The sequence below is a fragment of the Rhinatrema bivittatum genome, chromosome 9 (genome assembly GCF_901001135.1).
Source record: "Rhinatrema bivittatum chromosome 9, aRhiBiv1.1, whole genome shotgun sequence".
NCBI lineage: Eukaryota > Metazoa > Chordata > Amphibia > Gymnophiona > Rhinatrematidae > Rhinatrema > Rhinatrema bivittatum.
Window position 1 is genome coordinate 31,154,559 of NC_042623.1, and position 15,140 is coordinate 31,169,698.

General features: G+C 47.3%; 1 protein-coding gene across 2 annotated transcripts in view; it reads left to right on the forward strand.

Moving 5' to 3' along the window:
• The window catches only part of TNPO3 (transportin 3), a 236,647-nt gene that overhangs the window by 170,525 nt on the left and 50,982 nt on the right, over positions 1–15,140 (forward strand). For both annotated transcript variants that reach the window (XM_029615500.1, XM_029615501.1), the window contains exons 17-18: positions 58–174; positions 14,710–14,804. In XM_029615500.1, the coding sequence (XP_029471360.1) occupies positions 58–174; positions 14,710–14,804 (212 nt within the window). The remainder of the gene's footprint in view (positions 1–57; positions 175–14,709; positions 14,805–15,140) is intronic.

Below are 15,140 nucleotides of genomic sequence, written 5' to 3' on the forward strand. Positions count from 1 at the left end.
GAGGCTTGGGTTTTGCTGGTGAGCAAGTTTGCTGAGTTCCTGCTTTTATGATGGCAGATGGTGAATGTGTACCAGGTACACCAGCACTCCTGCTTCCTTTACCTGGGCAGTATCCTGGTGGATGAGTATGGTATGGAAGAGGGCTGTCAGCAGGGCCTGCTCGACATGCTGCAGGTAAGTCCAGTCTGGAAAAGATTCTGTCTTATGGCACATATGGTTGCCTAACTTCCCTTGTCATGTTGTACAGAGAGGCACTGGTATTCCCTAGCGCAGGGGTCGGGAACCCATGGCTCGCGAGCCAGATATGGCTCTTGAGGGCTGCATCTGGCTCGCAGACAAGTGTCGCCACACTTTCCCGCTGACCCAGCTGCTCCCCGGTCCTCCTCCGCCCGGGCTTAAAATGCTGTCAGCCCGGGCGGAACGCGGCAGGACAGCTGGAGTCAGCGGCACCAGCGTGCTCTCTTCTTCCCGCCCCCCGCGGCCCGGAAGAGGAAGTGGAGAGTATCGGGTGCCTGCGCGGCAAGAAGAGGCCACGCTAGTGCGCTCGGCATCGGCCCAAAGAAAAGAAGACTGCAGCGCGGCTCGGAGGAAAATGAAGAGCTTCAACTGCGGCTGATGGGACTCCGCCTCTGCGAGGGCTGAAAATGAAGGAGGTTAGCGTTGGGAGGAGGCTGCTGCTGCCGTGAGTTCCCGGGGTGGGGGAGAGAGAGAGTGAATGAGCGTGCTCGCTCATTCACTCTCTCTCTCCCCCACCTCTCTCATCAGCTGTTTCGAAATATGTTCTTTTTGTTAGTACAGTTTTACTGCTGATGATTTTATATTTCTTGATTTGTTTTATAAGGATGGGTGATGTTTCTTTTTTCCTTTGTTACACTGCATACAGAGACTCTGGCTTGTTGCAGTTTCCAATTCAGTTTTTTCTGCATGCTTCTTGTTATGCGTTTTGGTCTCTTTATTCTATGTTAGGTGAGGGACAGCACGTGATTCAGGTGAGGTTTTCTGCTGGCGTGTAGTTTCTGTGTAGGACTCTATAGCAGCCTGACTTGGTCCGTTTTCCTAATAGGAGATGTATTGGTGTCTTAAGGCCTGGTGTAATATTTTCAGAGACTTATTGTACTTTAAAAGTGTGATCTTACATAAAATGCACACATTTACTTGTATTTAGTTTTAAACATATTGTATGGCTCTCATGGAATTACATTTTAAAATATGTGGCGTTTATGGCTCTCTCAGCCAAAAAGGTTCCTGACCCCTGCCCTAGCGTATTGTATTGCACGGCACAATGTCTCGCATTCTCTGTCTTCTCGTTGCATGGATTGGTACCACTTTTCTTTAAATAAAGGAAAGCATCTGAGATTAATTCACAGCACCCAATTGCTCAGGCTCAGCCCAGCAGTGGCTGATGCTCATAGCATGCTATGTCTTCAGCTCAGCCCAGCAAGTGGCCAACTCTTGTGGCATGCTATGCCTTAATCTCACCATAGCATGCTGGTGACACTTGCAATCTCTCAACTGATATTTCCTGTACTCCCTAATTAATTACCTTGTTCCTTTTGTTCACTTTGGATGTTTTTATACAGTTCTGGCTTCTCTCCCCAGCTGCATGTATGTTTCTGAAGAACATGTGAACTGCCATTTTGGGTCAGAAAACGAATCCATCAAACCCAGTATCCTATTTCCAATAGTGGTTAGTTCAGGTCACAAGTACCTGGCCGGATCCTAGATAGATCCCATGCTGCTTATACTCAGGGATAAGGAGTGGCTTTTCCCAGGTCTACCTAGTTAATAACGGTTTATGGAGTTTTCCTTCAGGAACTTGTCCAAACCTTTTTAAACTCTAGCTACACTAACTGCCTTTAATGTCTTCTGGTAATGAATTCCAGAGCTTAATTGTGCCTTGATTGAAAAAATATTTTCTCAGATTTGTTTTAAATATGCTCCCTAGTAAATTCATGGAGTGTGTTTTTTTTTAAAGATTTGCATTTTCCTGTTCCACTGCATTCATGATAAGAACATAAGAACATGCCATACTGGGTCAGACCAAGGGTCCATCAAGCCCAGCATCCTGTTTCCAGCAGTGGCCAATCCAGGTCATAAGAACCTGGCAAGTACCCAAAAACTAAGTCTATTCCATGGTACCATTGCTAATGGCAGTGGCTATTCTCTAAGTGAACTTAATAGCAGGTAATGGACTTCTCCTCCAAGAACTTATCCAATCCTTTTTTAAACACAGCTATACAAACTGCACTGACCACATCCTCTGGTAACAAATTCCAGAGTTTAATTGTGCATTGAGTAAAAAAGAACTTTCTCCGATTAGTTTTAAATGTGCCCCATGCTAACTTCAAGGAGTGCCCCCTAGTCTTTCTACTATCCAAAAGAGTAAATAACAGATTCACATCTATCCGTTCTAGACCTCTCATGATTTTAAACACCTCTATCATATCCCCCCTCAGCTGTCTCTTCTCCAAGCTGAAGAGTCCTAATCTCTTAGTCTTTCTTCATAGGGGAACCATTCCATTCTCTCTGATTTTTTTGATTGCCCTTCTTTGTATGTTTTCTAGTTCTATATCTTTTCACAGAAGTACTATAGGTGCAGTTGCACTATGAAGCAATAAGAGTTATGATATTCTTTTTTTTTTTTCTCCTTCCTTTCCTAACATTGCTTGCTTTTTTGACTGATGCCACACAATGAGCCGAAGATTTCAGATTATTCAGGCTAATTTTAAACAAGCATGCATGTACCTATAGATGCACATATCTGCGCGTGAGCAGAAATACATTGGAATTTTAAATCTCGCACATGTATGATTTTAAAATACGCCCATAGGTATGCTCCTAATTTTAAGAGATTACTCGAGCAAACCTACTTTGCACATCTCCCATAGGGCTTTGCCAGCTTTAACACATATATGTGAGGGACATTCCAGTTAGTTTACCAGTTTGCCCAGTCAATATCAAGATCTTCCAGACCCCTCTGGTTCTTCATTCTGCACGTCTCTCAGTTGACCTGGACCCCTCACCCTGCCCTATAAGCCCTAAAATGCAAGATCTACAGACTTGCTTCTCATCAGGAGCAGCAGTAAAGTTATATGGATAACAAGCCACCTCACGCTGCAGCCTCCGGTTTTAAAATACAGAGTTCTGTTTATACCCCGGAGCAGTCCAGGCAAGTGGGTTTTTTCATCCCTACCAGCAAATGGAGGCAGAGAATAAAGCACTGCTACATAACCGAGAGTACTACCTGCAGTCCCTCAGTATTTTTCTGAGTCCAGCAGATGGTAGAGGTGCAAACCTGCAGTATAGGGGAAAAAAAGTTTAGACTTAGATTCAGAAGTAAGAAGATCAGAGAAAACGCTTCCTGAGGTGTTAGGCATCTTCGTGGACCAACCCTCATGTCAAGTTGGGCAAGTGTGGGGTTGGTGATCCCTGTGCCTGCATCATCCAGGGGCCTGACAACCGGGGGTCCTAGTTACCTCGGGCCTCCTGAGGTCTTCGGCCAGCAGAGCCTACAGCAGGGAAGTACAAATTTCTTCTCTTGGGTAGCTTGTGCTGGTGTGACAGTCTTTAAAAAAAAAAAAAAAAAAAAGGAAAATATAACAAAGACAAGTAAAATCTGTGCCTGTTTTCAGCATTGTCGATCGTGACTTGCAGGGCATTAGGAGAGAGGAGCTGCGAGTGTTAGTCTGCCCGGGGACCGGAGCAAGAGGTTTACTTGTGCAGTCACTTGAGAAGTGGCCATTTTTTTCCCCCAGCCTACACGTGGTTGCCCTTAATGGCGCCGGGGGCTGAGCACCTCTTTTGGCGCGCGGGAAATCATGCAGGGCCTGTTCCTTGGACCACGTGTGGCTTAACTCAGCCATGCTTTGCAGTCTGTGCGCCATGGGATGAGAGGGACCCTCCTCAGGACCAGCAAATGGCAGATTTACCCACTCACAGAGGTCTGTCAGAGATCCTCTAGTGGGAGAGTTGGCAGATTCTGTTAGGCTGCACGGGAGGCTGCACGTGGCAAAGAGCCCTTGGCACTGCGGGAGCCCATTGATTACCCTCCCCTGCTGTGGTAGCGAGGGTGGACTGGCAGAGGGTGACATTCCAGACGATGGATTCAGTGAGGTGGAAGAATTTTTCCATAAAGTTTGTTTTTGCTAATGCATAAGGATTTCTGCCCAAGAAAGATGCAAAAGGCAAACAAACTCGAATTCTTGGAGCACAGTAGGAGTCTAAAAGAGCGAAAGGGTCCCCGGCCAGAGGGTTGGGGGATCTAATATGTCATCTAGGGCTTAGTCGGTCCTGTGAGGAAGGATTTGAGTCCGAGGAGGAGCTGGATGACCCATGGGATGATTCCATAAAACGGGATCCTGCAGATGATGATGTGAGTAGCCTTGGGAATCTTCCAGCAGACGGCACGATGGAAGGAGAACAGGACGTATCCAAGGACTTTTTGGATCCAGAGGAGGTCCCGATTGCAGAAGGGGATGTCCTAAGTGTGGTCCGCCTGTTTCACAAAGTAGAGTTGAGACCCCTTATTCCCCTCGTCCTGAAGGAGCTGGGTATTAAAATGATTCTGGAGGCTTCAGATAATGAGGAGGTGCATCCAGTGCTGGATGGCCTAAGAGGTCCGCCTAAGGCGTTTCCATTGCCCGAAAAGATCAAGAAGTTCATGATCCGGGAATGGAATGCTCCGAAAGCTGGACTTAGGGTTGCCAGGGCTATGGCGAAGTGATATGATTCAGACTTTCAGATACTTGAAAGGCTTTAACGATCCAAAGACAACGACAAACCTTTTCCTTCAGAAAAAAATCAGCAGAACCAGAGGTCATGAGCTGAGGCTCCAGGGAGGAAGACTAAGAACCAATGTCAGGAAGTATTTCTTCACGGAGAGAGTGGTGGATGCCTGGAATATCCTTCTGGAGGAAGTGGTAAAGACCCGAACTGTGAAGGACTTCAAAGGGGCATGGGATAAACACTGTGGATCCATCAAATCTAGAGGACGTGAATGAAGAGGGGGTGGTTCGCATACAGCATGCCGAACAAGCAGCAGCCCTCAAGATAGAAGGGCTCAGAATAGAAGAACAACAGGAAGCCGCTGCTGCCGCCACAGCCACCGCCAAAGTGCGCAGAAAGGCTGAGCTAGAGATCGCCTTAGACCTGTTGCAGTAAAAGGGAGAAGCAGCAGCCCTTGAAGCCCAAATTAAAGGTCTTGTTGTAGGGGGGGAGTTGTCACAGCCACAAAAAGTAGCGGACGCAGGGATCAATAACCGGGGCCCGCAAGGTTAGGGGTGGGAGGAGGCGGCAGAACACTGCACGGAGCGGCAGTAGCCACAGAGGCATTCACGGAGCGGGATGCCAGTGGTCGGTGTTCCACCTTCACGGAGCGGAAGGCTGGAGTGGCATTCACGGAGCGGGATGCCAATGATATACCACCTTCACGGAGCAGAAGGATGGAGGGCTGCCATCTCCAAAAAAAAAAAAAAAGCAGAGGGGTGGGTAAGAGTATGTAAAATTACCGGTGAGGACATAGGCTATAGGTATTGCCAATTATTAGGCTTGTTCAATATTTGTTGATTGTTAATGTGGCTCGCGAGAATGAGCGCTACTACCTGGAGATAATACCCTTGTTCAATGTCGGGCGGATTTTAAATGCCCTGCTCACATAAATTCGCCGAATGACGCTGCGTTTCGGGGGTGGGACCGGGGGCGTGGTGCCGGCCCGGGGGCATGGTCGAGGCCTCCGGACCAGCCCCCGGGTCGGATGACGGCGCGCCAGCAGTCCGCTGGCGCGCGTAGATTTACATCTGCTTCTAGCAGGCGTAAATCGAGGGGGGTTTAGATAGGGCTGGGGGGGGGGGTGGGTTAGGTAGGGGAAGGTGAGGGGAGGGCGAAAGAAAGTTCCCTCCGAGGCCGCTCCGATTTCGGAGCGACCTCAGAGGGAACGGAGGCAGGCTGTGCGGCTCGGCGCACGCAGGCTGCCCAAAATCGGCAGCCTTGCGCGCGCCGATCCAGCGTACTTTAGTTTGCGCCTGCTGCGCGAACAAAAGTACACGATCGCGCTCTTTTTTAAAATCTACCCCTGTACATACACACGGTTAATGAGACTCCATCATTGCTCTATGCTTCAACAGCAAGAGGAAATGTGGGGGAAAAAAAAAAAAGGATTTGCAGTCACAAAAAAGCGAGGTGCAGCTTGCTTGTTACGGCGGTTACTTCCCCAAAACCAAATAAGCCGATACTTTACTTTCAATACATATCCAGCATAGCTCTCTGCTTCAATGGCAGGGGGAATGTGGAAAAGAAGATCTGTATATGGACAACAACCAACAAGGTCTGAATTACATAGTCTGAGTGGACAAAGGCATGGGTGTAGCCTGCTTATTACTGCAGTTACTACCCCTAATTAAGCTAGATATTCACTTGGATGCGGTTCCGGCACTGCTTTCTACATTGGTGGTGGGGTGGAGGGGAAATGGAACTAAGGGGTACAAAAAGCCAGGCGTAACAAGTATATGAAAAAAAAAAAGAGTGCATGGCTTGCTGGGCAGACTGGATGGACCGTTTGGTCGTCTTCTGCCGTCATTTCTATGTTTCTATATATCCTTTGACGGAGGACACTACAGCTTTTGGTATTACCTAAAGTGGATTTGGCGGTTTCGGCAGTCACCAGGACAACGACCACCCAATAGCGGGGTCGGCAGAGCTGAAAGTTACTCAGGACCAGAAGCTAGAAATTCACCTCAAGATGATATTTGAGTTTTCAACCTCAAGTCTCCGAGTGGTAATCTGTGGTAGTCTAATGCAGAGTGTGTGTTTATGCTGGTTTCAGAAGACTCAGGAGAAGAATTTGGAGTCGTCCGGCGATGTGCAGCAGGTGGCTCATTTAGAGGCTGGAGTCGCATATTTGGCGAATGCTTTGTATGATAGAACTATGATCTCAGAAGTGTCCATGCGATGTCTTCTTTGAAGAATTGGTCAGCAGATGTTTGGTCCAAGACCCACTCTGTAATCTTCCCTTTAGGGTGGAAACTTCTTTTTGGGGAGGATTTAGAACAGTTGATGAAGTTTTTAGGGGGAATCGAAGGGAACCAAGATGCCGGAAGATAAGAGCAGCAAAAGAACTTTTCCAGTCCACTCTCATTTCTGGAATAGGAGACGTTTTGTCCCAATAAGGGTTCCACAGTGACTTCACAAAAGCTGGCATCTGGATGACAGCACTCTTTTCGGGGCTCCTGCAGGCCACCTAGCGATAGTTCCGGCCAGGGTGCTGGGAACAGTAGGGTCCACCAATAAAGCCAGGTTGGTCCACTCTTTCGAGGAACAGGATGGGGGACGGCTCGCATGATTTTACAAGGAGTGGACCAGAATCACCTTGGATTGATGGGTGCTAGAGGTGATAAGAGATGCTTACGCCTTAGAATTTTCTTGTCCCATCAGGGAAGTTTTCGTGGTGTCCCATGGTGCGGCAAGCAAGAGGCAGTTCGGGATACGTTGCTTCGTCTGCAAACGGGGGCGATCATTCTGGTGCCATCAAGGGCAGTTCTCAATTTACTTCATGGTCCCCAAAAAGGAAGGGATATTTCATCCTATTGTAATTTACAGAAAGTCATTGCAGCATTGCGGTTACCGTGATTTCGCATGGAGATTTTGTGAATGGTGATAGCAGCTTTCCGTCAAGGAGAGTTTCTAACCTCATTGGACTTGACAGAGGATTTACCTACATGTCCCCATACGTGCAGATCATCAGATTTCTGCGGTCATGATACTGGGGCAGCATTTCCAGTTTCAGGATTTTCCTTTCGGGTTAGCAACGGTGCCGTGAGCCTTCACGAATGTGATGGTTGTTGTGGCGGCATTCCTTTGAGGGGAAGGGATCCTGGTTGAGCCTTATCTGAATGACTGGCTGATCCGAGCAAAGTCAGAGGGAGAATGTTGTCTGTCGGTTCAGAGGGTATTGGAGAAGTTGCAGTCCCTTGGCTGGGTATTGAACCTAGCAAAAGGTCACTTAGTCCCAACCCAGAACTTAGAATGCTTAGGAGCGAGATTCGACATCAGGCTGGGCAAAGTGTTTCTGGTTACAGAGAGAATCTTGAGATTGCAGTCACAGGTAGTTCGATTTCTGCAAATGCAGATACCCAGGGCTTGGGATTACCTACAGGTGCTGGGGTCTATGGCATCTATGCTGAACTTGGTCCCATGGGCATTTGCTCACATGCATTCTCTCCAGAGGGTGCTCTTGTCCCGGTGGAGTCTCTTGTAAGGAATTTCATTGACCTTTGCTGCTTCATGTGCCCTCCAGATACAGTCTCTCATGGTGGCTGTCTTGTCCCAATTTGGAGAAGGGCGATCTGCCAGGGGCCGATAGCCCAAGGCCTGTGGTCATCAGAAGAAGCGTCCTGGTTTATCAATTGTTTAGAAACGAGGGCAGTTAGTCAGGCGTTACTGAGTTTCTTTCTTCTGGTGGAGGGGAGCAAGGTGAGTTTTCTCGGTTGATGCGACAACAGTGACGTATATCAATCAGCAAAGTGGGATGAAGAGTTAGGGTTTGGCTGTCGAGACTCGGGAGCTTTTTGTCTGGGTGGAGCAATATCTGGAGGGGCTGACGGCCTTGCACGTGGCCGGAGTGGACAATGTACAGGCGAATTACCTTAGCAGACAACAATTGGACTCAGGAGAATGGGAGTTGTCAGAGGAGGCCTGAGACCTCATTCGGGCCAGGTGGGGCAATCCCCAGCTGGATCTGATGGCATTGCAAAGCAATGCCAAAGTGTCCCAATTCTTCAGTCACAGACGAAAGGTAGGGGTCTAAGGGATAGATGCTCTGGTTCTTCCTTGGCCTGCAAAGATTCAGTTGTATGTTTTTCCACCCTGGCCTATCGTAGGCTGGGTGTTGCGGCACATAGAGTGACATTCTGGCAGGGTGATATTGGTGGCACAGAGTGGCCACGGTGCCTGTGGTTTGCAGATCTGGTTCATCCTGCCGTGGATTGGACCATCAGGTTGGGTCATCTGCTTGGCTTACTCAAGCAAGGATCCATCTTTTCGGATCAAGTGGATCATTTTTGTCTCACGGCTTGGTTTTTGAAAGGCAACATTTGAGATCAAAAGGATACACTGTGCAGGTAATTTCTACTTTGCTTCAGGCCAAGAAGCCTTCTACGTCTATGGCATTTGTCAGAGTGTGGGAAGTGTTTGAGGCTTGGTGTAGGGAAGAGGACTTAGACCCACTGAGAGTAGATAGTCTTCAAGAATTGTCCTTTTTACAGCAGGGCTTGTCTAGAGGTCTGGCGTATAATTTCCTTCACATGCAAGTAGCAACTTTGGGATGTCTGACAGGGAAGCAGCGAGGGAGGTTATTGGCGTCACATCTGGATGTAATTCAGTTTCTAAAGGTGGTCAAGCACTTGCGACTGCCGGTTCGCAGGTTGTGTCTGGCGTGGAGTTTGAATTTGGTGCTGTGAGGGCTTTGCGAGCCTCCATTTGAACCATTGCGATGGGCTTTGCTGAAGGACCTCACCTTGAAAGCGGTTTTCCTGATGGCCATTTGTTCAGCTAGATGTATCTCAGAATTACAAGCCTTGTCCTGTTGAACCTTTTTTGCACATTTCAGATGGCGGGGTTTCATTGCGTACAGCACTCTCGTTTTTGGGGGTTTTTTTGCCCAAGGGTAGTGTCTTTGTTTCACCTTAATCAGACAGTGGAGCTTCCTGCCTTTCAGTGTGGGTCGAAGGCATCTCCAGAGGAGAGAGATTTGCTCTTGTTAAATGTTCAGAGAGTGCTGTTGTGATACTTGAAAGTCTTCAACAGTTTTCGACAGTCTGGTCATCTGTTTGTGCTGTTTGGAGGTCCAAAGAAGGGAAGTAGAGCTTCCAAAGTCACTATTGTGCAGTGGTTAGAGGAGGGGATTATTTTGGCTTACATTTGTAAGGGCCAGAAGATTTCAGAGGGCTTGCAGGGGCGGATTCTACGAGGGTGCAGGCAGTTTCTTGGGCTAAGTGTCCACTCGTGTCGTCTCAGGAGATCTGTAGGGCGGTGACATATTCTTCACTGCACACTATTTCCCAGCATTATCGTTTGGATGTTCGCGTACCGGGAGAACCTTGGAGATCGGGTCTTTCGAGTTCCCACCCATTGTAGGGGTGCTTTGATACATCCCACTTATCTGGACTGATCTGGCAAATTGGTTCTTACCTGCTAATTTTCGTTCCTGATGTTACCACAGATCAGTCCAGAGGACCCGCCCAGGAGTTGTGAAAGACCATGTAGATTATAGCGAATTAGTCCTGATAAGGTTTTCAGTGTATATATTTGATTGGTTCCTTTGGATTTGATGTGGGGCTTCAGTTCAAGGGGGCTCCAACACTTTGGTAACTTTTGCCCTGGGAAGACAAGGGGTAGTTGATGTTTTCTTTCTGATTTGGCTTGGGCACAGGTCAATACTGCGGGACTGCAGATGGCTCTCTCGGTTATGTACAGTGCCTCCAAGTTTTTGTTCTCTGCCCCCATCTGCTGGTAGGGATGCAAAACCCATTTGTCTGGACTGACCTGTGGTACTTCAGGAATGAAAATTAACAGGTAAGAACTAATTTTCCTTTATGTATGTAACAGTTGGCCCTGCCCTGAAACACTCATGCTGCATTTCTCTTCCAACACCTTATTTTTGGCAAATGCACGGATATGTACGTGCATAAATCATGGCTTTTAAAATCTGTGCTGATTGCACATGCCCCACATATGCGGGCATTTTTGTGTGAGCAGCACTTTTAAAATCAACCTCTTTGTCCATGATGATGTTTAGATCCTTTTCCTGGGCAATGACCCTAATATGAAACCTAACATTGTGTAACTACATTTTGGATTATTTTTTCCCTATGTGCATCACTTTGCACTTGTCCACATTAAATTTCATCTGCCATTTGGATGCCTAGTCTCCTGGTCTTGCAAGGTCCTTTGCAATTTCTCATAATCTGCTTCTGATTTAACAACTTGGAATAATTTTGTGTCAATTGCAAATTTAATCATCTCACTTGTTCCCTTTTCCAGATCATTTATAAATGTGTTAAAAAGCACCAGTCCCAGTACAGATCCTTTGGGCACTTCACTATTTACCTTCCTCCATTGACGAAACTGACCAATGAGTCCTATGGGCTGTTTCCTTTTAACCAGTTTGCAATCCACAATAGGACATTGCCTTGTATCCATTTTAATTTTCTCCAGACTCTCTTATGAGGGATTTGTCAAACCCCTTCTAAAAATCCAGGTATATTATATCTACCAGCTCACTGTTATCTACGTATTTATTAAATGCTTTAAAAAAAAAAAGGTAGCCTATTGCTGAGGCAAGACTTCCCTTGTGTAAATCCATATTGGCTCTATCCAATTAAACCATGTCTATAGGTTTAGCAATTTTGTTCCTAGAATAATTTCTACAAATTTTGCCAGCACCATCAGGCTCCACTGGTCTATAGCTTCTCCAAGAATCAAGTAGGATGGCAGTCCTCACACATGGATGACATCATCCAGTGGAGCCCCGCACAGAAAAATTATGTCAAATTCTCTAGAACTTTGAACCTCACTGAGCAGGCATGCATTATACCATGCATACACACAGACTCCCTTCAGTCTTTCTTTTTCCACGGAGCCTGGTGGTTGCAGTTTGAGTCTCGCTTCAGGATATTTTGCTCTTTTTTGAGTTCCTGTGGGATTTTTTCGCTGTGGTTCATCGTAGGGTCTCTGGTCTTCCCTTACTATCCCTAAGTAGGTTTTTCGATGTTTCTTTAAGTTTCCTTTCGCAGTTGGTTCCCTTCCAGGCAGCATCCCCATGATAGATATCATCTGCTTGGGGGCATTGCATAACATTCAGGATTGCCGCAAGTGCACATAGGTGACCCCAAAAGGACATCAGACGTACTTGAATCTGACGAAACGTCTATTTGAGCACTGGAAGAGACTGATGTATCTGAAGCATCGGCATTAAAGGAACACGGACCTGCACTGATGGATGTCAAGTCATCACTATCTGTTCCCTTGGTCAGAGGCTGCTAGGGATGCCGGAGATAGGTTGAATAAGGTGTTGGGTGGTTCTTCTTTGACCTCTGCACCAGAGATGACCAATGCCAAGCATTGGCATTGATCTCCATCAATGCACGGTGCTAGCACAGGGATGGTCCAGCTTTGGGTGAGAAACTCCTGAAGTGATCCCTGAGGAGAGCTCATTCTCCAAGTTACCTAGAAGTTTTCCATGGTCTCCACTGGTCCTGGTGTCAGCCACCAATCCTCCTCTTGGTTCTGAAGAGCATGTGGCTGCCACTTCTGCCTCCCAGTCAGTCTTGGCAACAGAGATATTTGAGGAGGAATAGGAGACATGCGTGCAGATGGCTGTGGAAAATGTGCTGCAGGGCCTCAATGTTGGAGCACCAATGGCACCGACCAAGGCACCATCTTTCCTCGAGCTGCTGTATGGATCGCTGCAAGCACTCATCGACATGCTCCCGACATGTCCGTTGGTGGTGTTGCCTGTTGCCCGGAGGGGCATCAGATTTGGTGCTGGCTGACCTGTTCGCCGTCCTGGGTTCCTCTGAGGAGGAAGCTCCCATGAGGGAGCTGGGGGCATTGGGGTCCAGGCCCCACCAGCCAACCACATCAATTACTGAAATGCTGGCCGGGGACCGAGTGACTTGGGATAGTTCCCTTGGCAGTCGCAGTGGGTTGGACTCCATCTATTCCTGGTGCCTCGGAGACTGCAACGATGCTTATGACAGCGGTGCATTGGATGGTCTCCCCTTCAATATGTCTCCACCCCCAGGGAGTAGGAAGTCCTGACCAGAGGACCTTTCTTCAGGTTTGTGAGGTTGATGATGGAGACAATCCTATTTACTTTATAAACAGAGGATGACTCCAGACACAAAATGCAAGATATCCTCCAGTATGTGAAGCCTTCTAAGGAAATTGAGGCAGTCCCAGTTCATGAGATCCTTCAGAGGTTACTGTTGACGATGTGGAAGAACCCCTTCTCAGTGGCTTTAGTTAATAAGAAGGTGGACACAGTTTATCTTGTCCAGAAGGCTCCCAGATTCAACAAGCTCTCCACCACTTGGTGGTGGTCGAATCCGCTCTCAAGAAGGCCATGCACTCTAGGACCCACTCCTCAGTATGCATTAGGGACCCTAGGGCCATGGATACTCTTGGAAGAAAAGGTTTTTAGGGCGCCATGTTCATTGCCTGCATAGAGGCCTACCAGCTCTTTATGAACCAAAATATGTGGGGCATTCTGAATCAGATGCAGAAGATGGTCAAGCAACTTCTCCAGAAGCAGCAAGACTCCCTCCAGTCACTGGTTACAAAGGATTTGGAATGTGGAGAAAACAGAGTCCAATCAACCTATGATATTTTTGAGCTGGCATCGAGAGTCTCTGCCATGGGAGTAGGGAATCACAGACTTGCCCGACTGTGCACTCGTTGAAGTGCCATGTATGGAAGAGAATCTCTTCTGAGATTGGATTAAAGATGTGGTGATCACTGTATGACACTACAACAGCTTTCCACTCCTCCTCTGGATCCAGTCTCCTCCTGTTGGAGGTACCCGAGACTGGGACAGAGGAAGCCTTTCTTCCGCCTGAGAAAACACTCTCTTCTGCCCATCAGTCCTGTGCTTACCAGAGGGTGCCTAAGTTCCAGACAGCATCCCAGCCAACATCTGGGATAGGGTTTTGACTGGATCGTAGAAACCACAGCACAGTTCCCAGTACCTGTCCCAAGGGACCTTTCATTGTGGTGGAAGGCTACAGTTCTACTTGGACCATGGCCTAGTGTAACCTCGGACAAATAGGTCCTCGGCATTGTTCAGAGTGGTTACAAATTAAATGTATTGGGTGTCCCACTAAATTGTCCTCTGAGCCCATTTTGGGGGCTCATAGCACATCAGGAGGTACTGCTTTCAGAACTCTCCTCTCTTTTAATAGCCAGGGCAGAGGCGCAGGTATTTTACGCCAGATACTTCCTGATCCCATACAAAATAGAGGGACTCTGTCCCATCCTAGACTTAAGGAACTTGAACAAGTTTCTCAAAAGAGAAAAGTTCAAGATGATTTCCCTAGGCACCTCGATCCCCTTTCTGCAATAGGAGGACTGACTATGCTCTCTTGATCTAAAGGATGCCTACACGCAAATCAAGAAATGGCTAGTCACAGGAAGTATCTGAAATTTGTGGTGGGAAACCTGCACCTTCAGTATCACGTTCTGCCTTTTAGGCTTGCATCCCCGCCCCATGTGTCCTCACAAAGTGCTTAACTGTGATGGCAGCGCACCTATGCAGGCTGGGGGAGCATTTGTTTCCCTATCTGGACAATTGACTGATCAAGAGCAGGTCTCAGGCAGGAGTCGAGGAGTCCACACTTCATGCAAACTCTTTATCTTTGCAGTCGCAGTTTTTCATTTATTCCTGTTTTCCTCATGTTATCATAGACTCCCTTTTGAAAGATAAATGTAGTGCTTTATTTCTTTTTAATGTCCTCTCTCCAGTCACTGTTACCACTTACAGCATGTAAAGCATTCAGTTGTAAAGCAAGTTGAGGTTCTGTTGTATCAATGTAAATTATTAGCAGCAAGATATCAGAATAAGCAGGAGGAAGAGGTTGTGTGAAACCTAGCTTGAAGAGCTTTAATTGTAGGTTTGTGAACGATGCCAAAGCTGAGTGGATTGCTTATTCTGTCTTCCAGGCTCTCTGCGTTCCTACCTTCCAGCTTTTGGAGCAGCAGAACGGCCTTCGCAACCATCCCGACACTGTGGACGACCTGTTCCGCCTGTCAACCAGGTAATCATCCTTAACTGGGCAGGAGCGTCATGTATCTGTTCTTCATATTCTGCCTTTTCAGGTATAGCACATGATGCATACCTGCCTCTCTCCCATATGTCACATTGTATATATCTCTCTAGCGGTGGGTGTACTTCAGGAGGAGGGGCTTCTTAAAACTATCATAAATGTATTTAGTTCCAGCTGTGAGCTAAATTTGAAAAGATAAAGAGAATCTTAGGAATGTTGTTGTTTGGTGATTGAACTAATGAGAGAGAAGATTTTGTTAGTATTGCTGCTTTGGACACATCTCATCCTCTTCATATGCGTTTCCTTCCTGGCTCTGTATTGCATCAC